The sequence below is a fragment of the Canis lupus genome, chromosome 12 (genome assembly GCF_048164855.1).
Source record: "Canis lupus baileyi chromosome 12, mCanLup2.hap1, whole genome shotgun sequence".
Taxonomy (NCBI): Eukaryota; Metazoa; Chordata; class Mammalia; order Carnivora; family Canidae; genus Canis; species Canis lupus.
In genome coordinates, this window is record NC_132849.1 from 13,232,954 (window position 1) to 13,258,751 (window position 25,798).

At 39.9% G+C, this 25,798-nt stretch overlaps 2 protein-coding genes across 15 annotated transcripts in view; one reads left to right on the forward strand and one right to left on the reverse strand.

Annotated features, from left to right (window-relative positions):
- Positions 1 to 25,611, reverse strand: part of HIPK1 (homeodomain interacting protein kinase 1) — a 52,367-nt gene extending 26,756 nt beyond the window's left edge. For 9 of the 14 annotated variants that reach the window (XM_072769719.1, XM_072769711.1, XM_072769723.1 and 6 more), the window contains exons 1-3: positions 24,637 to 25,611; positions 12,729 to 13,806; positions 3,893 to 4,016 (exon numbers count right to left, since the gene is read on the reverse strand). In XM_072769719.1, the coding sequence (XP_072625820.1) occupies positions 3,893 to 4,016; positions 12,729 to 13,806; positions 24,637 to 24,832 (1,398 nt within the window). In that variant the 5' untranslated portion in view covers positions 24,833 to 25,611. Of the gene's footprint in view, positions 1 to 3,892; positions 4,017 to 12,728; positions 13,807 to 17,806; positions 17,921 to 23,534; positions 23,706 to 24,226; positions 24,383 to 24,636 lie in introns of those variants that run through there. The other 5 variants (XM_072769720.1, XM_072769713.1, XM_072769716.1 and 2 more) reach the window with 4 other exon arrangements.
- AP4B1 (adaptor related protein complex 4 subunit beta 1) overlaps positions 24,607 to 25,798 on the forward strand; it is a 30,608-nt gene continuing 29,416 nt past the window's right edge. The window contains exon 1 of the mRNA XM_072769736.1: positions 24,607 to 25,375. The gene's annotated coding sequence lies outside the window, so the exon portion shown is untranslated. The remainder of the gene's footprint in view (positions 25,376 to 25,798) is intronic.

A 25,798-nucleotide genomic window follows, 5' to 3' on the forward strand; every position in this document is an offset into this window, starting at 1 on the left:
TGGCTTAGTCAGTAGAGCATGCAACTCTTGATCTTCAGGTCATGAGTTTGAGTCCCATTTGGGCATAGATATTAATTAAAATTAAAAAAGAACCTTGAAAGAAAGAAAACTACTAGAAAAAATTCAACAAGACTGCAGAATACAGTATCAATTACAAAACTCATTGTATTTCTATAAACTAGCAATGAACATTCTGAAAATAAAATTAAGAAAATAATTCTATTCACATAGCATCAAAAAATACTTATAAATAAATTTAATAAAAGTAATGTAAAACTTATACTTTGAAAATTATAAAATGTTACTAAAAAAAACCTAAAAATTCTGGTCACATTTATGGGATCAGAAGATAAATATTAAGATGATGATACTTCCCAGAGATCCAATGTATTCAACTATTAAAAAAATAATAATAACTTTTTTGCAGGAAAAAAAAAAAAAACCTAAAACCTACACTAAAATTCACATGGAATCTCAAGGGCCCTTGAATAGCCAACACAATCTTGAAAAAGAACAAAGTTAGAGGACTAACACTTCCTGGTTTCAAAACTGACTACAAAGCTACAGTAATCAAAACAGTGTGCTACTTGCATAAATACAGATGTACAGATCAATGGAACAGAACTGACAGTCCACAAATAAATCATGTATTTATGGTCAATTGATTTCGATAAGGATACCAACACAATCCAGTAGGAAAAGAACAGTCTTACAGGCAAATGGTTTTGGAAAAACTAAATATCCACATGCAAAATAATGAAATTGAATCAACTTAAAATGGCTTAAAGACCTAAATGCAAGAGATAAAACTATAAAGCTCTTACAAGAAAGCATACAAGAAAAGCTTCACAACTTTGGATTTGGTAATAATTTCTTGGAAATGATACCACAAGTACAATCAACAAAAGGAAAAACGAATTGGGCTTCATCAAAATTAAAAACTTTTGTGCAAACTAAGCTATCAATGGAGTGAAAAGGCAATCCCAAGGAATGGGAGAAAGTTTTTGCAAATTATGTATATCTGATAAGGGATTAATACCCAGAACACAAACTTCCACAACTTAACAACAACAAACAACCTAAATTCAAAAATGGGCATTAAAAAAAAAAAAAAAAAAAAAAAAATGGGCATTGAAGGGATACACAGGTAGCTCAGGGTTTGAGCCTTCAGCTCAGGGCATGACAGGTCTGGGGATCCAGTCCCACACTGGGCTCCTTCTGGGAAGTCTGCTTCTCCCTCTGTCTATGTCTCTGCCTCTCTCTCTGTGTGTGTGTATCTCATGAATAAATAAATAAAAATCTTTAAAAAAATAAAACAAAAATGGGCAATGGACTTGAATAGACTTTTCTAAAGATTGATTGATTGATTTTTAGAGAAGGGAAGAGAGAAAGTGAGAATCTCAGGCTGACTCCCCACTGAGCACAGAGCTTGACTCGCGCTTGATCTCACAACCTCAAGATCATAGCCTGAGACAAAAATCAAGAGTCAGACGCTCAGCTGACTGAGCCACCCACGCACCTTTCGAGTAGACTTCTCTGAAGAAGATATAAAGATACCCAATAAGCACATAAAACAATGCTCAACATCACTAACTGCTGGAGGAATGCAAATCAAAATCACAATGAGATTATCACTTCATATTCTTAAGGATGGCTACTTTTTTTTTTTTTTTTTTTTTTTAAAGAAAACAACCAGTGTTGGTAAGGATGTAGAGAAATTGGAACTCTTGTGTATTGCTGGTAGGAATATAAAATGGTGTGACTGCTGTGGAAAAGTTTGTTTAAACATAAAATTACCATATGACCCAGAAATTCTACTTCTAGCTATATACCCCCCAAAATTGAAAACAGGGACTTAAACACTTGTATGCCAATGTTCATTGCACCATTATTCATAATGGCCAAAAGATGATAACTCAGCAACCATCAACTCACAAATGGACAAACAAGATGTGGTACACATATACACAGTGTACTCAGCCATAAAAAGTATTAATGTTCTGATGTATGCCATAGCATGGATGAGAAACATGCTAAGTAAAAAAAACCCAACACTGAAAACCACACATTGTATGTAACAAACATGATAAACTACAATAAGCCAAATCTATAGAGACAGAAAGTACATTAGTAGTTGCCAGGGGTGGGGGAGGGTGGGGGTTAGGAAAAAATGGGCACTGAGTGCTAATCAGGTACAGGTTTCATTATGGAGGGATGAAAATGTTCTAAAATTGATCATGGTGATGGTTTACACCCCTGTAAACATACTAAAAAATCATTGAGCTGTACACTTCAAATGGCTAAATTAAACGGTATACGAATTATATCTCAATATAAGTTATTTTAAAGAAACTCGGCTGTAAGAACAGAGATCCTGTCACTAAAATCTTTTTGTATAATGAGAGAAGCATCAAGATAACCTATCCCCAGTCCTGCTCTACAACAGCAGTATCCTATTTATTCAGCATGGGAAAAACGACTTCCTCCTACCACCCACAGTTTCACATCTATGTACCAGGAAAGAATTCTCTCAAAACTATCAGATCATTTCTTTTAAAAAGCCCCAGTTGTACCTTAGCTTCTATATCTAATTTCATTTGGTTCCACTTCCTGGAAAATTTACAGTACCAATCTGTCTACTAACATTGAAGGTTGGCCCTAAGAATGGCACTTGAGGGGCAAGGTTTCTAATTAGGGATCCACGAATCCCCTAAATTTGTACTCAAAATACTGTACACAAATTTTTCTGAGACAATCCATACCCGTATTTCATCAGATTCTCAAAATAGTCTAAGACCCAAAAAGGAGAATCAATGGCTTATTTCAACCAACTGGTTTTGCATCATTTACTCTCCTTCACACTTTTTTTTGTAAAATAAGAAACCTGGCTTTCTTTCTCACAAGGTGGAAGAAAAAGGGTCAATTATAAAGCTCAATTACTTATCACATGAGCTACTGATTTTTGTTTCAAAGACATGCCCAAAGAGTCAAATTTTTGGAAGGTGAATCTAAAATGAATCAAGGAATCAAAATCCTAAGTTGAACAGGGGAAAATACTATTTTATTCTTTTTTCCTTTTAATAATTCCAGATAACCATTTCTTTCTTTAAAAACAAACAAACAAACAAACAAACAAAAACAAAACCCTCACGCACCTACTATGCACCAAACACAATGTGAGGAGTTGAGGATACATTGGTGGAATCAAACAATCTATGCCCTCAAATTGCTTACAGCATTGTGGTTAGAACCACTTTTTAAAAAAAAGAACAAGAAATAAGAATTCACAATTTCCATGGCAAAACCTTTTCCCTCAGCACTTAGCTCCCTGGGAAATCATAGCATATCCTGCAAAGTTTCTCTTTTTGAGACACAGACTATCTATTACAATACTTTTCAACTCATACAATTTCCCTCCTAAATCCTATTTTATAGAAACCCAGTGTACATCACAGCTTCTGGGGCCCAATGTGTTTCAGTATGTAGAAAGTACTTATTTCAGCATCTGTCATGTATAAAAGGAAGTAACAGTTCTGAACGAGACAAAGTTCACTCTTTAAATTCCAACTCCTCATCCTTCTTTACTTTCATTATCTTAAAAACTCACAAGACACGTTTGTTAACCAAAACCAGTCTCTAATAAGTCATGACAGATCTGGAAAAGTACTAATCTAAGGTAATACGAAATAAAAAACCTTTTAAAATTGCTGTACTGCAAATATACCACCAGCCTAAGAAGCAGGTAGAAAAATCCTACTCTTTAAAAAAATCTTTTGTAACTGGACTGCTCTTTCCCTGATATATAAATACTTCACTAGTACATTTCTTCCTCTAGAATCTATTTCACTAGTATATACTTGCTTTCTCTTTCCATCCAAATATATACTCTTACCTGATCATATTCTGAAGCACCAGGATAAAGAGGCCATCCCAGGAACAGCTCAGCTATCACACAGCCCAATGACCACATATCAATGGCTTCACAAAATGGTAATCCAAGAATAATTTCAGGGGCTCTAGCAAAAACAAAAATAGCAAATTAAAAAACAAACATTACTTGGGGAAATTAACTACTTTGACTAAGTCCTGTTTTAGTACCAGCCTAAGGTACATACTTATTTAAAGAACCTGAAAACTATGTGTGATATAAAATCCATCATTTGAAACTTCTGGAGCCAGATGTGTTTTGGAATTGAGATTTCTTTTTAATTTAAGAAAGGTAGTACCAAGCATAAAACTACATATTGCATAATAATCCCAATGGAGTTTAGGGAAGCACCCATAATCAAACACAGTAATATTTCTACAACAAAACAAATGAACAGTCATACTAAGTTGGCTGAATACTTTAAATAGCCTTACATTGGTTCAAGACAGATTTTGCCAATAAATGAGCTTATACAAAACTCAGAAAAAGTTTTTTAATTTTGAAATCAGAGATAACGATCGCAGATTTATTCTTTTTACTCTTAGCACCTTTTTAATTATAGAAAAATCAATTAAATGACCTGATCAATAAATACCCCTTGGTAACAGAAATGCCTTCTATAGAGACTTAGTGGTTGACAACACTACAGAAATAATCATTTCTATTAATGCTCTAAGCGAGAAATCTAACCCTAGGGAAGCTTAAAGAGAAGACTAAGATAATATCATAAACTAAGAGCTTTATATATATGACCACATCCAAGGTAAAATTATTATCTCTACTTATAGGGGAAACTGAGGCAAACAAAGTAATTTACCCCAAACCACAGTTAAGTGGAAGGGCTAGAATATGAACACTGGCAGTCTGGCCCCAGAGTTGAGTATATTGTAATGTTTTCAAAAAAGTAAAAGTTAAGTATATATCCACCTATATAAATCTATTTGGCATGGTGGTATACATGGCATTTTTCAAACTATGACTAAAATTATGAGGTAAATGGGCTTAAAAGGGGGGGATATTAACAGGTATTACTAATGTCAATAATAATAAAAGATGATGCTTATATAGTGCTTACTCTGTGCCATGTACTGTTCTAAGTTACAAATGTGGTCACTTACTCCTTACAATAATCCTATGAAAATAAACATTACTACTGTTAAGTCATCAATTCTTTTTTTTTTTTTTTTTTTTTTTAACTAGACTCCTTGCAGGGGCTTGAACTCACAACCCTGAGATCAAGACCTGAGCTGAGATCAAGAGTCGGACACTTAACCAACTGAGCCACCCAGACACCCCATGTCATCAATCCTAAAATGTATGCTTTTTTTTTTTTTTTTCACATTTTAACATCTCTGAAATCAAGAAGATTCTTGCAAATGAGGATGTATCTTAGCTTAATGGCAGTGCTTTTACTTTCTTATTGGTACAAAATGTTTCATCTTCTAATCAATGGTATCTTAGATGCTACATAATAAAGTATCCTTTCCATTTTACAGATGAAGAAACCAGGCACTGAGAAGTAACTCACTCAAGGTCACACAAATACTAAATTATGGAGCACAGGCAACCTGAATCTTAGGGCTGAGCTCTTAAACATTTTATCATAATCTCCAATTTCCCTTCTTTCTTAAAAGTCACAGAATTGGAATCTGTAAGGGCACACCAGATCCAGACCCCTCAGCAGATCTCTCTCCACGAGGGGCCCTCAAAGGGGCTGTGTCCCCTCATGGAGTGCCTACGTTTCTCCAACTTTCCTTTGAAGTATTATGTATACATTGTTGCTCTAAGGGCAGGAAGGATTGAGCAGGAAGAATATAAAGATATTTCCCTAAATAAAAATATTCTCCCCAGGTAATTTTCTAATTAAGTACCCCCTTAGAAAATAAGGTAAATTAGAGGATTTCATAGGCTCTAGAGGCTTTCCTAGGTGATCCTTGTACAGAAACAGCAGAAGGATGATCCAGGCCTGCTGAGACTTCCACTATTTGACAGCTATGGGCAGAAGGATGAATATCACCAGTTTTGTATTATTTGACGTTAACCGTGGCTTTGTTAGCCAAAGAAACAACCTTCAAAAGGGATATTCCTGGGATCCCTCGGTGGCGCAGCGGTTTAGCGCCTGCCTTTGGCCCAGGGCGCGATCCTGGAGACCCAGGATTGAATCCCACGTCGGGCTCCCGGTGCATGGAGCCTGCTTCTCCCTCTGCCTATGTCTCTGCCTCTCTCTCTCTCTCTCTGTGTGACTATCATAAATAAATAAAAAAAAAATTTAAAAAAAAAAAAAAAAAAAAGGGATATTCCTGTTGCAGGTAGCTAGAGCCACATATTCCTGATGGAATTCCAGAGTTTAATTAAATCCCAACCACTGTAGCATGTTTTTAAGATGGCACAAGTTTTATAGCATTAATAAACTAGAGTGTAATAGTATACAGAAACATAAAAGCTTTTCTAAAATTGAAAAGGAACAAAATTTTTACTTTCAGCAAGCAGAATCATTAATTTTCAAGTTCATGACAGTGCCAAAAAGAGCTGGCAGGGAGAGCACAAATGGCTTTGTGCCAAAATAAAAACTGGGCTTAGAACATTCCTAAGCATCAATTGAAGAGCAGCAGATTGATTTTGCCATTCCCACTATACCAGGAAGACATTTTAAAATCCAAAGGTAGGTCATAGGGAGGGGCAGGCCACCCAATAACTTACTTCTTTAAAAAGGTAGCAATAATATGTGATCATTGTTAGGCTTCCAGAGCCTAAAGTTTCAGAGAACTTAAGAAAAACACTAATTTCAGTCCCCAAGCCCCATTAGACAAACAAAACAAAACAAAACTCTAAAGACTGGCTGGAATCAGTTTTTCCATTTAGTCTCATTTCTTCTTCTGGAGTAACAAAAGCCGCTAAGGATTTTCAGCAAAAACTCACAACAGTAACTCTACTACATCTACCATACAAAAAAGTGAGCATCAAAGGAAAAAAACAATGAAAGTAAAAATAAAATAAGGTTGTTCAGTCTATTGAGGGCTTTTCACTATCATTAGAAACTAGAAATGATGACTGAACTAAACTCTAGGAAGCAAAAAAACAGAAGTTATTTTCTTGTACTGAACAGATCAGAATCATTTAAAGCAGGTTCACCTCTAAACACGGAATGTTTTAAACTCTGAATTCAGATAATTCTTGGTACTATCTTCATTAGTATATCATCTTTCCCTTGGCCTCCATTGTTTCTCAATCCTTCAAATATAAACTCTCAACACTAAAATTCTGCTTCTACTCCATCTGTATAGGGAGGCTGAGTGAGGTAATTACTTTTCTAGGTCCCTTACCAGCTCTGACATTAACACCTGTACAGCAAAAAAGATGACCTAAAATAGCACAGGGGGCAGCCCGGGCGGCTCAGCGGTTTAGTGCCGCTTTCAGTCCAGGGCCTGATCCTGGAGACCCGGGATCAAGTCCCAAGTCAGGCTCCCTGCATGGAGCCTGCTTCTCCCTCTGCCTGTGTCTCTGCCTCTCTCTCTCTCTCTCTCTCTCTCTCTGTGTCTCATGAATAAATAAATAAAAATCTTAAAAAAAAAAAAAAGAAGAAGAAGAAGCAGCAGCAGCACAGGGAAGAGAGGGAAAAAACCCAAACTGGCAGTCACTTTTGTAGGAAAATGGCATTAATTGTACTTTGGACACAGTGGGTCTTCTCTTTGAAAATACATCCCATCTTTAAGGAACAGATACTACACGGGCTCTAAATACTACAACCAGGTGGTAGAAATAATCCCTGCCTTTTGATTTTCCAACTTCAAATTTCATGAAACTAAAAAACTGCTCCAAAGTGTTATTTCACTAGAACCCAGAGCAAACTACTGTTAGAATCACTTAACAGCACAAATTACCCTCTGATCATTTTAATGAATACTCTTGTTTCTTCCTGCCCATCTCAGAGGCATCAAACTTACCAGATCAGAGATGTTACATAAAGTCTAACTTCCTGCATCTGTGGCTTGGGTGAAACTGTAGTATGTTATTTGTCTAGGATAAACTGAAAATATGCTTTCCTTCTCTAGACCTTGTCCTTCCATACATAACAAATACAGAGATCTCAACTTTAATAAAGGCCAGCTAGTTTGTTCAGAATGGAAAAGCACTGGGATCCCTGGGTGGCGCAGCGGTTTGGCGCCTGCCTTTGGCCCAGAGCGCGATCCTGGAGACCCGGGATCGAATCCCACGTCGGGCTCCCGGTGCATGGAGCCTGCTTCTCCCTCTGCCTGTGTCTCTGCCTCTCTCTCTCTCTCTCTGTGTGACTATCATAAATAATAAATTAAAAAAATTAAAAAAAAAAAAAAAAAAGAATGGAAAAGCACTGAGTTTGTAAGTATGGCAAACCTTTGTACCTAAACTGAAGCCCCAAACACAGCAATCTCTTTGGAAGTAGTCTATATTTACACTTACAGCGGCCAGAAAATAAACTATATTATTTCCACTGCCTAGAGTATTTAGCCATGCCTATGGCCAACAGAGACAGTATGCTGGTAAAAATTTATGTCAAATGATAATATTTTGGCAGGTCATCAGCAAGATGAAGCAATGTAAACTAAAAAGGAGGGTAAGGGGAAATCTCACTTTGAAGTCAGGATGCTTCACTGGCCAAAGGGATTTCACAGAGGTTTTCTTTTTCCTTTTCCTTTTTTAAAAAGATTTTTATTTATTTATTCAAGAGAGACACACAGAGTAAGGCAGAGACACACAAGCATTGGGGGAAGCAGGCTCCCGAAGGGGAGCCTGATATGGCACTCAATCCCAGGACCCAGAGATTATGGCCTAAGCCAAAGGCAGACCTCAACCACTGAGCCACCAAGGTGCCCCTCCCAGAAGTGTTCTGAAGGACACCAGGGTGAGACTCTAAAAGCAACACGAAGAAGGCCACTGTGGATAAAACTACTGATAAAGAAGGAATGCCTGAGCTACTACTCCATTGGCCTGAGGTTCATTATCAAGTATTATTATGACATAACAGAATACTCATATTAAATCCTAAATGTAATCAAGCCCTGGACATTGAACTTCAGTATGCATAGTAATTACTCAGTAATACACAAAAAGAACTCCTGTTTTTAAGGGGGTAAACTGAGCTCCATTTACAATTACTCCTATAGTCAAGAACTAAATGCAATGGATTTGCAGAATGATTTGTTGAAGAGTACTTGACAGTAGACTTAAAAATCTGAAAATCATATTTGCTATAAAGATAAAACATAACCAAATTACTCCTATGACAGCTTAAATTAAATCAAAAGGATAGGGAAAGGGGCAAAGATCATCAACCTAACACTGAAAATTATTCAAATGAATTACTTACAAGAGAAAGCTAAGCAGCCAGAACTATTTACTCCTCAAATCTCCTTTACCCTTTAAGAGAAAATTCCATCAAAATTATTTCACAAAAGAATTATTTCTATCGCTTTTTTTTTTATCTTAAAATTGCTTCCGTTACCATAAAGACAAACCAAATAGTTAAAAAATACCTGCAGGCACCGACTAGAAAAGAGATCAAGAAGTAAGAGCTGATCAGCCTCCACCCCCCTCAGTGATGCCCTCCCTCCTACCTCCCCAATGCTCCAAAGGAGATCTGAGCTCTTAAGTGTACCTGTAGAATGTTTCTGTATATATACATGAGTAGGTGGTGGTAGGATTGCTCAAAGGAGAATACTAAAAGAAAAAATAATTGGAACCTAAATCCTCCAAGTCGTGAATAACCAAATGGAGGTGAGATTTTCAAAATTAGCTAAACTGCCTAGAGCAGCATGAAACCAGAAACCAAGGCTGTAGGAATTTCTTTACTCCATCTCACTCAAGTAAGAAATAATCAGTTTTACAAAACTATAAAAGGAAGAGATAAAAATAGAGAAGACTGGATTGGAAGACGTAATACTGTGAAGATGTCATTACTACCCAAACTGATTTACAAATTCAGGGCAATCCTTCAAAAACCAACGAGATTATTTGAGGAAATAGAAAAATCCATTATAAAATTCATATGGAATCCCAAGGGACTCCAAATGGCCAAAACAATCTTGAAAGAGAATAAAGCTGGAGATCTCCCACTTCTTGATTTTGAAACTTACTACAAAGCTACAAGTAATCAAGACAGTGTGGTAACTGGCATAAAAACAGACACAAAGATCAATGGAATAGAACAGAGAGCCCAGAAATAAACTCTTGTATTTGTGGTCAATGAATTCCAACGAATATCAAGACCTCTCCATAGAGAAAGTATAGTCTTTTAAGCAAATGGTGCTAGGAAAACTGAATATCTATGCAAAAGAATGAAAATGGACCTCTACCTTACACCATATACAAAAATTAACTTAAAAATAGGTCAAAATTAACTTAAAAATATTATGTCTGTATTTCTTATATTCTTATAAGTAAGAGCTAAAAACTATAGAACTCTTACAAGAAAGCAAAGGTGAAAAAGTTTTATGACATTGGTTTAACAATGATTTCTTAAATATAATTCCAAAATCTAAGCAACAAAAAGAAAAAACACAAACTGGACTTCATTAAAATTTAAAACTTTTGCGCAAGTATCATTTCACCAAAGTGAAAAGGCAACCCCATGGAATGAGAATGTATTTGCAAACCATCTACCTGCAGAGGGAGATTAATATCTAGAATATACAAAGAACTCTTACAACTCAACAGAAAAACCCAAGACAAAAATGGACAAATGACTTGAACAGGCATTTCTCTAAAGAAGATATACAGATGTCTAATAAGCAAATGAAAAGATGCTCAACATCACTAATCACTAGGGAAATGCAAATCAAAACCCCACAAATACCATTTCACACACTTAAGGATGGCTATTATCCCCCCCACCACAAAAAAAAAACAAAAAACAGGTTTTGATGAGGAGGTGTAGGAACTGGAATCCTCATTCAATGATAGTGGGAATGTAAAATAGTGCAGCTGTAGAAAACAGTTTGGTGGTTCCTCAAAAAGTTAGAATTAAAAAAAAAAAAAAAAAGAATTGCCATATGATCCCGCAATCCTACTTTCAGCTGTATACCCCAAAGAAACAGGGACTTATACTCTTGAATGCTAATGTGCATTGCAGTATTATTCATAGTAGCCAAAAATGTGGAAACCCAAGGGACTGAATAAACAAAATGTAGTATATACATGCACTGGAATATTATTTAGTCATGAAAAGGAATGGAAGTCTGATACATGCTATAGTATGAATTAATCTTGAAAACATTATGCTGGGCAACCCAGGTGGCTCAGTGGTTTAGCGCCTGCCTTCAGTCCAGGGCGTGATCCTGGAGACCTGGGATCAAGTCCCATGTCGGGCTCCCTGTAGGGAGCCTGCTTCTCCCTCTGCCTGTGTCTCTGCCTCTCTCTCTCTCTGTCTCTCATGAATAAATAAATAAAATCTTTAAAAAAAAAAAAAAGAAAGAAAACATTATGCTAAGTGAAATAAACCAGACACAAAGAGATAAATATTGTATGATTCAACTTACATGCCGTATCTAGAATAGGCAAATTCACAGAGACAATAAGTCAAATAGAGGTTACCAGGGGTAGAGGGAAAGGTGGAGTTTTTGCTTAATGGTTACAGAGTTTCTGTTTTGAGTGATTAAAAAATTTTAGGAATAGTGGTGATGGTTACAGAACACTGTGAACATACTTAACACACTGAATAGTACATTTAAAATGGTTAAAATGGTAAACTTCATATTAGGAAGATTTTACACAATTAGAAAAAAATATGTAGATGGCATACCTTCTGAGCCTTTGTTCAGATTAAAATATCCTTCTTTTATTTTCACACACAATATAAAATTCTAAGCTCAGACTTTCTATTTACTGAAAATTTAATATGGGCATTTGATATGTTGGACATATCACCTGATAAACATATATTGTGGATTATCTTTTTTTATTGTTTCATTTCTTGATTGGGTGAGTGTACAATTTGTATTTAATGAATGATCATTAAAATTAAATATTAGGTTCCTTATAATTAGTAACTAGACAAATAAATAAATGTGGTATTAAGAAATAAAAGCTCATTTAAGACTTCCCCCTTTATTTTCAGTAATTCTCCCTGATTATAGCACAGACAACATTGTATATACAAGCATTTAAGTACTTTCACAATAATTATTATATATTAAAAAGACAGCTTTCTTAGAAGTATCAATCTGGAAATATAAATCACTAAAATATAGGCACTTGGGTCAAGGACATTTTAGGATAACCAAATAAGGTCATAGCCAAATTAAGTTCGAACTCTTATGGAGATGTTAAAATAGGAAGAGCCCTCGGCAATCATCAAATCCAATTCTCTTTACTACACAAAAAAGAAAACGTCAAAGAATGAAATGTTGCTAGAGTTAAACCTGGAATTATTCCCAAGGCATCTTACCTGCCAAGATATGAACTTGGAAAAGTAGCAGCATATGCCTAAATTCATTACAAATAAGTAAACATCTTTATATTTTTAAAGACTCTTTAAAATGGGAGAATTAGGTTTAATGGTACTTGAGAAGGAACCAGATGCTAGTATAATTCAACTATGAACAACCTTCAGAATTAGACTGAATTAATTTTTCTAGTGTTAAATAAAACTTCAGAAATAATGTTACATATAGGAATGCCAGAGATGGAATGAAGTAAAACATATTTTCCTATTCTACCTTGCAATCTGCAAATAAATTCAGTTTGTTATACGTACTCTATGTAATATATGTTAAATATAAAGATAGATCTCTAGTCTAAGATATGCTTTTTAACATTTGCCACTTGCCTGTAGTAACGTGACTGTAAGTAGGTTGAGCACACAGCTTTGGAAACGTGACTAGCAGAACCAAAGTCAATGACCTTCACTCGGTAGGGTTGGCGCACTGGGTCGACCAGCATTATGTTTTCAGGCTTAAGGTCAGCGTGAATCAGACCAAGGCTCTTGAGCTTCATCAGGGCTGTGGCCACCTGCTGCAAGATTGGTCTGATGTACTTGAGTGGCAGTGGGCTAAACTTGTTCTGCTTTAGAAAATCATATAAGTTCTGCTCCAGCATCTCAAACACAAGGCAGGTGTGATTCTTATGCTGAAAGCATTCATAAGAACGAACAAAATTATACTCATCAGCATTTTCACTGCTTAGGCGGGAAAGGATGCTCACTTCAATCTGTCCTTGTCTGGCATAGGAGGGGTGGTTCTTCAAGATTTTAATAGCCACGATTTCCTTAGTGCTCCGCTTCCAGCACTTAGCCACCTGTCCAAATGTTCCCCGGCCTAGGAACTCCAACACTTCATAGCTATTGGTCATAGAGCAAAGGATCTCATGCTGGACCAGCTGGTAATCCCCTTCTCCGCTGGAACTGCTACTCTTTGTGGTCACAGTGGTGGTTGTGGCAGCAGCACCCACCACAGTCCTGTTTTGCAGCATGAGAGGGGGATGTTCTTCTATGATCTGCACACTACCGTTGCTGTCAACTTCCTCACTTTTTCTTTTCAATCCACATTTTTGATATGGCTCAAGCAAAGAAACGTTGTTTCTGTGAGTCAGGGTCTGGCTGCTTTGGAAGGTTGATGTAGCAGCACTGGCCGAGCTATCAGCAGCTGTTACAACAATATGCTCCACTGCAGGAGCTGGGAGGAGGAGGCCCTGGTCGTAAGCAGGGATGTTGAAATTTGCTACCTGGTGAGAGGAGTTGGCTTGCCCTTGTGTGGCTGGGAGGGTTTTGCTGTGGGTATAATATTTGTCGTTGCTGCTCTGTCCAGAAACATCCCAGCCAGAGGGCTCTATTTTCAGTTTCTTCGCACTGCAGAAGGCACTCGACGACACTGATGGGGGGGAAAACACCTGCAGCTGTGATGCCATACCTACGTTGAGAGAGAGGAAGAATTAGATCCTCAGTTTTACACAACCCTGCAATTAATAGATTAGAAAACTTTTAGTTTAGTAAAACCACAAGTAAAATATTACTATCTGGCTGGAGTTTTATTTTATGCATTTTCCAAAATATGTTTCCTATTACAGAAGGATAAACTTTTTGGTCTAATCTCACACACACACACACACACACACACACACACCCTTTTTTTAAAAAAGATTTTTATGTATTTATTCATGAGAGACCCAGAAAGAGAGGCAGAGACAAAGGCAGAGGGAGAAGCAGACCCCCTACGGGGAGCCTGACGTGGGACTCAATCCCAGGACCCTGGGATCACAACCTGAGCCAAAGGCAGACATTCAACCACTGAGCCACGCAGGTGCCCCTAATCACTCACCCTTAATCACTCTTTGAGACTCAGCAATAGTAAGTCACCTTGTCAAAAGAGCATGAACATCTATGATGGTTTATAAAATAATAACCATAATAATAATAGCTTAGATGATTGATCACTTACTATGTGTCAAGGAGTAGTCTAAGCACTTCCACGTGCATTACTCATTTAATTGTCACCACAACCCTTTGGAAAAGATACTATCATTATTTCCCCTTTACAGATGAGGAAACTAAGATACAAAGTGGCTAGAGTAACTCGCCCAAAATAGCACAGCTATTAAGTAGCAGCACTGGAATTCAAACCGAGGCTTTTTGGCCCCAGAACTCATTCCACAGCTCTGTCTTCATTCCTACCCTGATGAGATTTTTGATCATTTAGAGATAGATGACACACTTACAAATTTTACAGCTGAATCAAATTTGCGAAGGATATTCAATATATTGCTAAAATAACGGGTCCCAAAAGATCACAATAGGGCAGAAGCCGCAAGACAAATCTAGATGAAATTTGACACAAATATAGAATCCTACACAGGCCCAAAATATGACTAGCACAAAGCACCAGGATAAAAAAATTCAAGGTTTAGCAGGAGCACATGTATATGAAAAACACTTTGAGTTGGTAAAAGAAACACTATGTAATAATGTTTCCCCAACCAAAAGCTAATTCAATCTTAAACTACATTCACAGAAAGAGTGTCCAAAATGTGCTGGACAAAGTGAAGGCTACTACTCTGCTCAAGTCATACACTATTTTAATGATGTCTAGCTCTATACACTACATTATTAGAGGATCACTGATAAAATGACCAGGAGAAAGTAATCAAGATGATGGGAACCCTATTGAGAGGATCTTCTGAAGAACCACATGAAGTTATTTTTAGAAAATATGGAGAGGGCAGCCTGGGTGGCTCAGCGGTTTAGCGCCGCCTTCAGCCCAGGGCGTGATCCTGGGGACTCGGGATCAAGTCCCACATCAGGCTCCCTGTATGGAGCCTGCTTCTCCCTCGGCCTGTGTCTCTGCCTCTCTCTCTCTCTCTCTGTCGCTCATGAATAAATAAATAAAATATTTTTTAAAAAAAGAAGAAAAATAGGAGAAAGAGGGCAGAACAACCCAGCTTTCTGGTCCCTTAATATCCCATAAACACCTCAAGTTCAATAAACCTCAAGACTCCCAAAGCTAATACTTTCAGAAAAAGGTTCAAACAACTGACACAGCATATAAGCCATTTCTATTTATCTTCTCCCTTCTCAACCATATAACCCTCAGATGCCTTGGGGCTCTATATTAATTATTCTGCTCTTGTCCATACATTCCCCTTTTCAATTAACTACTTCCCAGGATCAGTCATCTACAAAAGATTCTCAAATTTTTGATTCTAACCCAGACTTCTCTCTCCTGAACTCCAAATTCTTACTTCCAAATAACCACTCCACACTGAAATGTGGGTATCTTGCAGACATCTCTCAAATTTAACATGTCCAAAATGAAACTTGAGCCTCCACCCTATCCCCAGTCTTCTATCTCAATTATGACACCACCATATACCCAACATCTCAAGCTAAAAATCAGAGAGGCAATGGGTGTTTCTTTATCTATAAACTGGTGGTAGCAATACCTACCCTCAAGGGGTTGTTCTAGAATTAAGTTATCTAATACATGTAAAGTGCTAGTGTCTGGAAATCATTTAGTATTATTATCCTGACTCCTCCTCATTACTCCACCTCTAATCTATAACCAAATCTTAACTGATTTTACCTCCTAAGTATATTTCAGATCAGCCATTTTTCTCTATCTCTATCAGGACTATTCTAGTTCCAACAGCCAGTGGCCTCCAAAACTAATCTTGAATGCACTCTGGGGATGACCTTTGTTGTTAAACTATGCAAATCAGATGACTGCTCTTTCTTTCTTAACCACCTTCCTCCCCCTGCCTCCAGGGTTTTCCACTGCTTTGTGGATAAAATCCAAAATCCTTAATTTGCTTTTAAAAACTCTCCAAAAATCTGTTTGCTGTCTTCCAGAATCTCTCCACCTTGATTCCTCCATTCCAGCCATACTGCCCTTCCTTCAGTTCTTGGATAGGCCCTCTGATATGCTGAAGATTTTCTTCTGGGAAAACCATTCATTCACACACATCTTCACACACACACACACACACACACACACACACACACACACACACGCCCCACAACTCTCCCCCCAACCAAGCATTCCCAAGGCGTCCTGTTCCTCCCTTAGGACTCAAAAGTATTTCTTTAATGTTACTTTAGCATTCTCAGCTACAGTGTAAGTTCCATGACAGGTACCATAACTGTCTCGTTTTTTGCTTCTATCACCACCAGCAATTACCACAGACTCTGGCAATATACAAACATGCAGTATTTGCTGGATGATTCTGACCGCTGCCTACCAACCTCTTATCTACTCCCTACCACTCATATTAAACCACAGGATTTTTAAACTCTTGGTTCTATTTTTCAAACGTCCCTCCTTTTTATCTGTGCAACCTGTGAGATATGGGGGAAGTCTCCACTCCAATACACAGAGTATAATTTTACTAGTCATAAGAGAATAAACACACACAAGAAAGGAAGGAAGTGTGACAAAGGATGTTACAGCACATAAAAAAGCAATGTGTACGTTTCTTTGTGCCTGAATGCAACTAAAAACCCTTTGCACTGGACTAGACAGCTGGAACGAAAACAAATCCTCAGCCTTAATTTCTAAAATGTAGTCTGGATTTACTTGAAACAAGAGTTTCCATAATTTATGTGAACTCTGAAGAGAAAAAAGTGTAAATTAAAAGCTAAAGTCAGTGCAATTGAACTCCAAAGCTACAAATCTGTAAGTCTTCTTGTTCTGCCTATGTCACTGACGTAACACCAATTTAAAATAAAAATGTAAAACCAGGTAGTGCCTTTACAGAATTTACCTATTAAAATATATGCAGAAATATTTCTCATCATCATAAAACTGAGCCAACTTTTTGGACAATGAAAGGAAGCAAATTTTTGAAATTTGTTTTCCATTTCATATCGGTTGAGCTACTAATTTTAATAACCTATCAAGAAACAGGAACACAAACTTTATGTACCTAAACGTATTTGATAAAAGAATTTGAATGCAAAATTTGCAGTTTGTAGCTATGCCTAGGAATATGGAAGCTGAAGGAATAATACTGAAAAGAAATCATGAAGTATAACACCAAATTTTTAAAAGTATGTTCACTACTACACACTTTTTAAAATATTACATTTACCAGAATAATGTTATGGACAACTTTTCACTCAATAAACAAAAAGATACTGATGGTTTCAAATCTTCACAGTGAGCACTGCAAAAAGCACAAGTTCTAGGAATTTTTCTAAAAGTTTATATAAATGACTATAATTCTTATTCAGCAAGACAAACTTTAAGTCCACACATAGGAAAAGAACCACCCAGAATTTAACTAGCTTTCCCCACAGTAGAGGTATGTGGTACTTAAGTCAGTATCATGCCAGTGTGGCTGAGTCTCATTCTGACCTCAACAAGCACAAGGTGAAAAGAAAATGCAAAATCAAAACTGTCTAGAAAAATCAATACTTACCTATATAAAACCTTGAAATTCAGCTAAAAGCAGCCATTTCTAGACGTAAGATTTTATGTTCCATAAAATTTGCCTTTGCAAAATGGGAAAGGAATTTTCTTCCTAGGGTGAGACCTCCCAAACAAAAATATGGAACAGAATTATCATCTGTGGAAAACTTTTTTATGAATATTCTCAAGTCCTGGGAGAGTAGCTCCCAATAAATTAAAACTTACTTCTCATTTCCTGAAAATGTTGCACTTCTTGACCCTAGTAATAAACTAGTCTTTTCATTTTAAACCTGACTTTCTGAGAATTTAACTATCTAAATATATTGACAAATTTGGTCACTACATTAATCTGGAACTAGAACTAACAGGCGGAAGGCTACTAGTACTTGTATTTATTGCTAAAGATAATTGAGTCTTGCTAGAACTAAGGCTTTCAAAAACAAACAAATTAATAGCTTCTCCACTCACTGCCATGGTCACATCTATCTAACATCTACAGGTGCCCCACATTATGGACACTCCAAGTAGGTCATCTTACCACAAAGAATTCAAATATTAAAACTATGAATGGAACAGTTGGTTATGGCAACCAGTAATCATTTGTCAGTGTTTTGCCCTTACTCTTCAGGTAACTTCCATCTTCCACACCAATAATTAAATTCCTACTACTTTTGCTTAGCATCACTTTTGTCTCTTTGATACAATTTAACAATTGGGTGACCTAAATAACCTAAAATCAGTACTGTATATTGACTGCTTCCTCTGGCACTAGTCCTCAGATGACATGTACATAGTTGTACATCTTCTCCAGCAAGCTGATATATAAAGAATATTCCTATCACTAAAGTAAGTAAGAAAACACATTCTGTAAAAAGAAAGCAAGGAGTACAGTAAGTAAGAAAACACATTCTGTAAAAAGAAAGCAAGGAGTACTTTCAGGATGAAAACTCCTTCACCACAACTCCATCTCTCTCTCCACTCCACCCATTTTTCTCCACTCCTGCTGATGATCCTGGACTACTTAACAGCCTAACTTGCTTCCCCCAAATAGTACTCTCAAGTCCCCTTTTTAAATTCCCTTCTCCTAATTCATACTTTACCTTACCACCGAAGCTTTTAAAAATACTTAATCTGTCTTCTGCTTGAAACCTTGAGATAAAGTCCAAAATCTCTAAATTCCCAGCAGCAGTAAATTTCTCTGAGTTCCTAGAATACACCTTATTTCTCCCATCCTAGTTCTTTCACACATAACGTTCCCTCTCTGAACTTCATTTTCCCTTCCTAGTCTTCTCTTTTTCTAACTTCTATTTATCCTGTTAGTCTCCGCTTAAACCTCACTTTTTTCAGTGTGGTATATACAGGTGGTTGGTTTGGATCAAATTCTACTCTCTCCTTCACTCCAGGCACACGGCTATGTTTACCAGTCCCTCTCACCAACAGAAAGTGGTGTGTGGGTTAGCTTACTGTGTTCCTTTCCATTTCCACCAGCAGGAACCTATGGAGATCCAGCTTCCACCACGAAACAATGCTCAAGGGGTGAGAGGGCAATAAGATGGAAAGAACTGTCTCTGATCATGTAACAGCAGAACCGCCTGCCCCCTAAGAATGCCCATTTCAACCTGGAACATTTACTTCAGGCTGTTACATGAAAGGAAAACTATTTTCCTAGATTATGTGTATTTTGCTGACACACACAGGAAAGCCTTGCCCAGACCACTTTGTACTAGCTTAGGTTTCCTGGTAAAAGCTCCCACAGCATCCTCTACTACTTCTTAGCACTTACCACACTTGTACTTATTTATTTCATTTACTCTTTTAACCAACCCATATTGAGTACCTAGTCTGTTTGCCTGGCACTGTTCTAGAAACTACGGATAAAAGTGATGCTCCAGATGGACAAGATCCCTTGTTCTCTTGGAACTTACTTTCTTTTGGGAAGACACACACACAGCCCCCACAAGAAAACAGTAACTAGTGACAATGTTATGATAAAAACAAAACACAACGAAATGACACAAACAGTGGGAAGGGGAGAGATACTCCAGATTTGGTGGTCAGGGAAGGCCTTGTAATGTGATGGCACTTAAGCTAAGACCTAATTGACAAGAAGGAGCCATTCTAGTGAAAGAGAACAGTCAGTTAGTGCCAAGGTACATTCTTGGCTTATCTAAAGAAGAGACCAGTATGGATGGACTAGAACAGGAAAGAAAATGACAAGCAGGGCCCAAAGAGGCAGACAAGGGCCAGGCCATATATTAACTCTTTAGGCCACCCTAAAATTTATTCTAAGTATGACCATTTAAAAGTTGACTTCTAGGGTGCTTAGGTGGTTCAGTTGGTTTTAAGCATGACTATTGATTTCAACTCAGATCCTGATCTCAGGGTTGTGAGACTGAGTCTTAGGTCAGGCTCTATGCTAGGCATGAAGCCTGCTTAAAAGTCTGTCTGTCTGTCTCTCTCTCTCTCTCTTCTCCCTCTGCCTCTCCCTCCTCCCCTCTTTCTTTCTCTCTCTCTCTCTCTCAAAAAAAAAAAAAAAAGTTCACTTCTCTTCTAAACTTCAAGTTCTGCGTGGGGAATTTTCAATAGTAGAGTAGGTATCTTTTTTGAGGGCGGAGGGTATTACCAGCATCTATCACCATGGCTGACGTATAGTATGTGTCAAATGTTCATTAGAATGAATGACTAGGGACACCTGGGTGGCTCAGTGGTTTAGTGCCTGCCTTTGGCCCAGGGCGTTGTGATCCTGGAGTTCTGGGATCAAGTCCCGCATGGGGTTCCCTGCGTTGTGATCCTGGAGTTCTGGGATCAAGTCCCAGCATGGGGAGACTGCTTCTCCCTCTGCCGGTGTCTGCCTTCTCTCTGTGTCTCTCATGAATAAATAAATAAAATCTTAAAAAAAAAAAAAAAAAGAATGAATGACTAAAAAAGATCATTATTTGTCCATATGTAAACATAAGGGGATCTCGGCTGTCATACTGAATGAACTAAATTAATATTCAAGTGAGACAGAAATTATAGTCTCTTGCCTACAAGAGAATATCTAAGTTAGTTTTCTAAGTGTAGAGATACAGAAGGAAAAAATAAGTGAAAAACTCTAAGGACACCATTTGAATGGAAGTTCCCCACCCCTTTCCTGTAGCACTTTCCTTCATAAGGAACTAACAAGCCAATTGCTCAACTAGTATGCAAAGAAAGGGTGTGGAATAAGTGGTGTTAGCTGATGAAAGAGTAACTCTACAATTCTATTATTATTTACAGCCATATAATCAATATTTTGTAATATTTTGGTAAGCCAGCTGATGGGTGCTTTCCTTTTAGGCAGGATATCTTTTCCTAAATTTCAATAGCTCTATTATTTATTTGGAATGATGCATCTATAGCAACAAAACAAAACAAAAGTAGGGTTTTTGTGTATTTGGTAAAAAGGTCGATCTTGGTATGTGCAACCGACAGTTTACAGGGCCTATAAAGTTTAGAATGAAGAAAACTATACCTGGAGGAGTTTCAAGCATAAGGGAAATGTCAAATTAACAAAGCATACATCAGTATAGAACATAAATGTTGAGATGACCCTGTTTAGATCAGTCAGCAAAGGCCTAAGGAAAACAGAACTTAAATAAGGTAACAACTGTTTGGCAGATGGGAAGGTCGAATAACTTCTTTCAGATGAATGAGATAACTTTTGCCAATATGCCAGGCAATGTGGAAAAATGAAAAACTGTTTCAAGTAAGGAGATGTATCTGATGCAGAAGACACTGGCAAAAAAGTACAGGGATTCTTACAGCTAAAATGAACCTTATAAGACTCTTTCCAAAACGCCCTAACTCCAAGATGAGAAAAAGGAGACTCAAGAAAGGCAAACAAGTTTTACATAGAGCTAATGAGTAGCAATGCTGGCAAAGAATTCAAGTCTTCTGATTCTTTTTCAATTAAGCACTCTGGGAAAGCACTGTACCAGGTGCCCTTAAAAGAATCCAAAAGAAATACACTTAAGTTTCCCTATCTTCAAAGAGTTTAGAATGTTGCTTAGGTGATTTAACACACACGAAAGAAAGAAAGAAAGAAAGAAAGAAAGAAAGAAAGAAAGAAAGAAAGAAAGAAAGAAAGAAGAAAAGAAAAGAAAAGAAAAGAAAAGAAAAGAAAAGAAAAGAAAAGACATAAAAACAGGATGTAAGGGTTTTTTTTATAGAGCCAAGTTATGCTCTACAAAAATAAGTCAGTCATTTAGGGAGCTGGTAAATTAGGAACAAAAAAGGAACCAAAAAGCAAATCAGTGATTGTTGAAGTGGTACTTGGAAGGAAAAATTATTTTTGGTGACCTGTGTTCAGAATGGCATGAAATGTAAGTGAAGAAACTGGGAGAAATTAACAACTATAACTTGAAAAAAAAAAAAAAGCTAAAAAATATATGGATTGGTCTATACAGTCATGAAAATGAAAATAAAAGGGCAGATCAGGAAGTTCATGTTTGCAAAATTACTTCAAATTACAAAAGGACCAGTTACAATATATAACTAACATCAAGTTGTGCAAGTTCCAAGTGTAAGAAGTTTACAAGGCAGGTTTGGCTCACTGATTTCTCCCAACACAACCATGGACTGAGCTGAGCTTATGAAAACAAAACCACAGAATGAAGAAATTCTGTTTTCCAGAGAATTGTGAATTTTGAGATTATCTTTTTTTTTTCTTTTAGGAGAGTTCTGGTTTGGTTTTCAATCTCAAGTTACCGATCAACTAACTTACTCTACAATCTGTGAAACTACAATATCCAAAAATAGTATAAACTTCTTATGAGTGTCACCAACAAAAGTCCTACTTACCAACTAGAGCCAGTATACATATTTACAAGATCTCACTCACCATTCTACTCATCAGATGCTTTACTGGCTTGGCTGCCTCCGGTTCCAACCACAAGTTACTTTAGTAAAATTTCCTCCCAGCTAGGAACAGTATATCTTAAAGTCAACGATATACTTCATCCTCCCATCGTACCCTTATTGTAACACAGAACCCGGAGGTAATTACATGCAACGATCCAAAATCACCAGCTGAATAACAACCATTAGGTAATAGGGCTGGTTAGATTTTTAAATGTTTTACAGGAAGCCTCAGACCTATAAAAGTAAAAGCTTGTTAACGATTTGAATTCTCTACAATCTTTCAAACACACGCAAACTAGAGACCAGGAATCAAAAATAGCTTTACACAAACAAGAGCAAAATTGTAGGTTTTGCGGAGGGCATCAGCCACTTAATTTAACCCCACTTCATCAAGAGCAGGAAGCCAGGCTGCTGTTTTCATCAGTTACTAGGGAACAAATAAGATAAAAGATAGACTGGGCAGGGGAGTCTACAGTCGGAAGGACTATTTATTTTGATGCAATTACAGAAAACTCCCAAAGTGTCACTAAGAAGCAGCACCCACGGCCGCCTCAAGACGAGTCTATCTACGACGGAGCGAGTGCCTGAAGGCGGAGGAAAGACCTACAGGAGCTTCGGATTGTTTCTTCCCCGCCTCGAGCCCCTCCTCCCTTCCCCCACCCAAACAGGAAAGAAAACGCGCCCAGCATAAACACAGGCCGAGGCTCCCGGTCTGTCACCACAACAAACTGGCGGTTGGACCAGCGCTCCCGGAGACCGACCCCCAAGTCCCGGTTGCTAAACACAAAAAGGGCCTCCTCCTTCCCACAGACCTGTGACCCGTGCGGGCCTTGAAGAGTTTCTGGTTGTTTCCTCACCTTTTCTTTCTCTCTCTGTCTCTCTCTCTTTTCTTTAAACGAAAGCTTTGGGAGAGTGGCGACCGACGGCAAAAGTTTCCCTCCGAGCCAGACCTCTAAATCCGCCTTGCCCAGACACATATTAGGTGGGCTGGTCCCACGGCGTCTCCACCATCATTACAAATTACAAACCTAACGATTAAAGAACAGAAGCGGAGAGGATCGAGGAGCTTCCACACCCACCCGACCACCGCCGTCCTGTCCAGACACCGCTCCCCGCTCGCAAAGAGCACAGATGACCCAGAAGCAGGGTGGTCGGCAGAGCCGAGCATACACACGCACAAGCCCCGCGCTGGGCACCGGCCACGACGGCCCGGGGGAGGCCGGCCGGGCGAGCAGGCGCAAGGCGGCCCCCTGTCACCCGGGGACAGCAGCACGCCCCGAGAGCAGGGGCAGGAGGCAGGGGGAGTTGCCCCGCGGAAGACCAGCTCGGAGCCTCCCCGCTCTTCCCGGGAACGCAAGCCCGTCGCCGCCCGCCAGCGGCCGGGCCGCAGAGCCGGGCGCCGGGTCCCGGGGGGCGGGGGGGGACGCCCAGGCAGGCGCCCCCCGCAGGCCGGGCGCCCCGGAGAGCCCGCGGCCCGCCCGGCCCCGCCTCTGGGAGCCGATGGGAGCTCGCTCCCCGCCGAGGCCCCTTCCCGCCCGGCCCGACTCACCGCCGGTGGGTCTGGTTCTCAGCCGCGAGCCGGGGCTGCCGTGAGGAGGCGGCGGAGGAGGAGACGAGATCCGGGGCCCCGCCGCCGGGTCATCATACCCCCCGCGCGAGCCGGCCCGGGCCCCGGCCCCCGCCCCCCGGAGCCGTCCCCGCGCCCGTCCCGCGGGGGGAGCCCCCTCAGCCTCCCGCCCGCTCCGCCGCCCGGCCCCTGGCCGCCGCCGCCGCCGCCGCCGCCTCAGCCCCGCGCGCTCCCGCCTCGGCCTCCCGCTGCCGTCCGGGGCCACCGCCGGGCCCCTCGCTCCGCAGCCGCCGTTGTCGCCAGACCCGACGAGCCGAGCGCCGAGCGGCCGCCCCCATCCGGCGGCCCCGCCCCGCGGGAACCCTTCCTCAGCCCGGCGCCATGACACCTACTGAGGCGGAAGTGTGGAGGCGCCGGCCGGTTAGGACCACCGCCCCGTACGGGTGGCGGCGGGAGTGGGGGGGCCTCCGTGGGGAGCCAGTGTGGATCGAGTGCGGGGGCCGGATTCCCCGCCCCCTCCGCGCGGCCGACTCCGCGGGGATTTAAAGGTCCTTGGTGGCGGCAGGGGGTCCAGCTGTAAAATGTCATCCCAGCCAGTGTGACATCACCACAGTCCAGCGTGACACCCGCGGAGACTGGGCAGCGCGCGGGCGGCAGCGCCTTCCCGGGAAGCCCCGCTGCCGGCGAGAAACCACCTCAGTTTGGGCTTCAAGGTTTCGTCGCCCGCACGGAGACGTTCTAGCCGAGCGGCCTCGGCGTGCGCGACCTGGCAGCCTCCGCGCACCTCGGGAGCGCCCAGGAGGCCCCCCCGCTGCCCGCCATAGGCCCCTGTGTGTGCCTCAGGAAGTGAGCGACAACCTGTGCCCCGGACCAGCCCCTCAAAACGGGCACTGAGCAGACGCTGCCACAACGTCCTTGCCCCTCCCAGGAGAGTGGGACTGGGTATTCAGGAAGCCGGTGCGTCGGGCACGCAGCGTTGTGGAGAAAATGGACACTGTAAAAACTAGGTTATCCTGACGGAAAGACTGTCGCCACCTCCCAGTCAGGAGATTCTGTAGGACTTCACATGTACCTCCTCCTGCTGTGTGAAGTGTTCCTACTCCTGAAGTGAGGAGCGTTTTTAGAGAGACGGTAGGATAATCTGTTTATTTTTTTCTACCCGGCAAGTGCTGGAGGCAGCAGTGATCTGAGCCCTACAAAGTGACTGTCCCAACATCGCGGGTGGGTGTTTCCATATACCCTTTCAGGAGGGGGACAGATGTGGCTAAGTCAAGATTCTGCTATTACATTGTATTTCCCGGATTTCACTTGTTATACATTCTTGACTTATTTGTAGCGCCGACTCCTCACAAAAAAAAAAAAAAAAAAAAAATTGTGCTAACACTTTTGTGAAGAAGTGGTGATACCACGTTAGTACATTAGGGTTTCTCTTTCTGGCTTAACAACGCTGGGAGCAGTTCTATTTTATGGGAAAAGGGAAGTTTAGTTCCCTAGAGGACCAAGGTTAGCAAGTGTTCAATCCCACAGGGCAGTTTTGTTTGCTTATTTTCACAG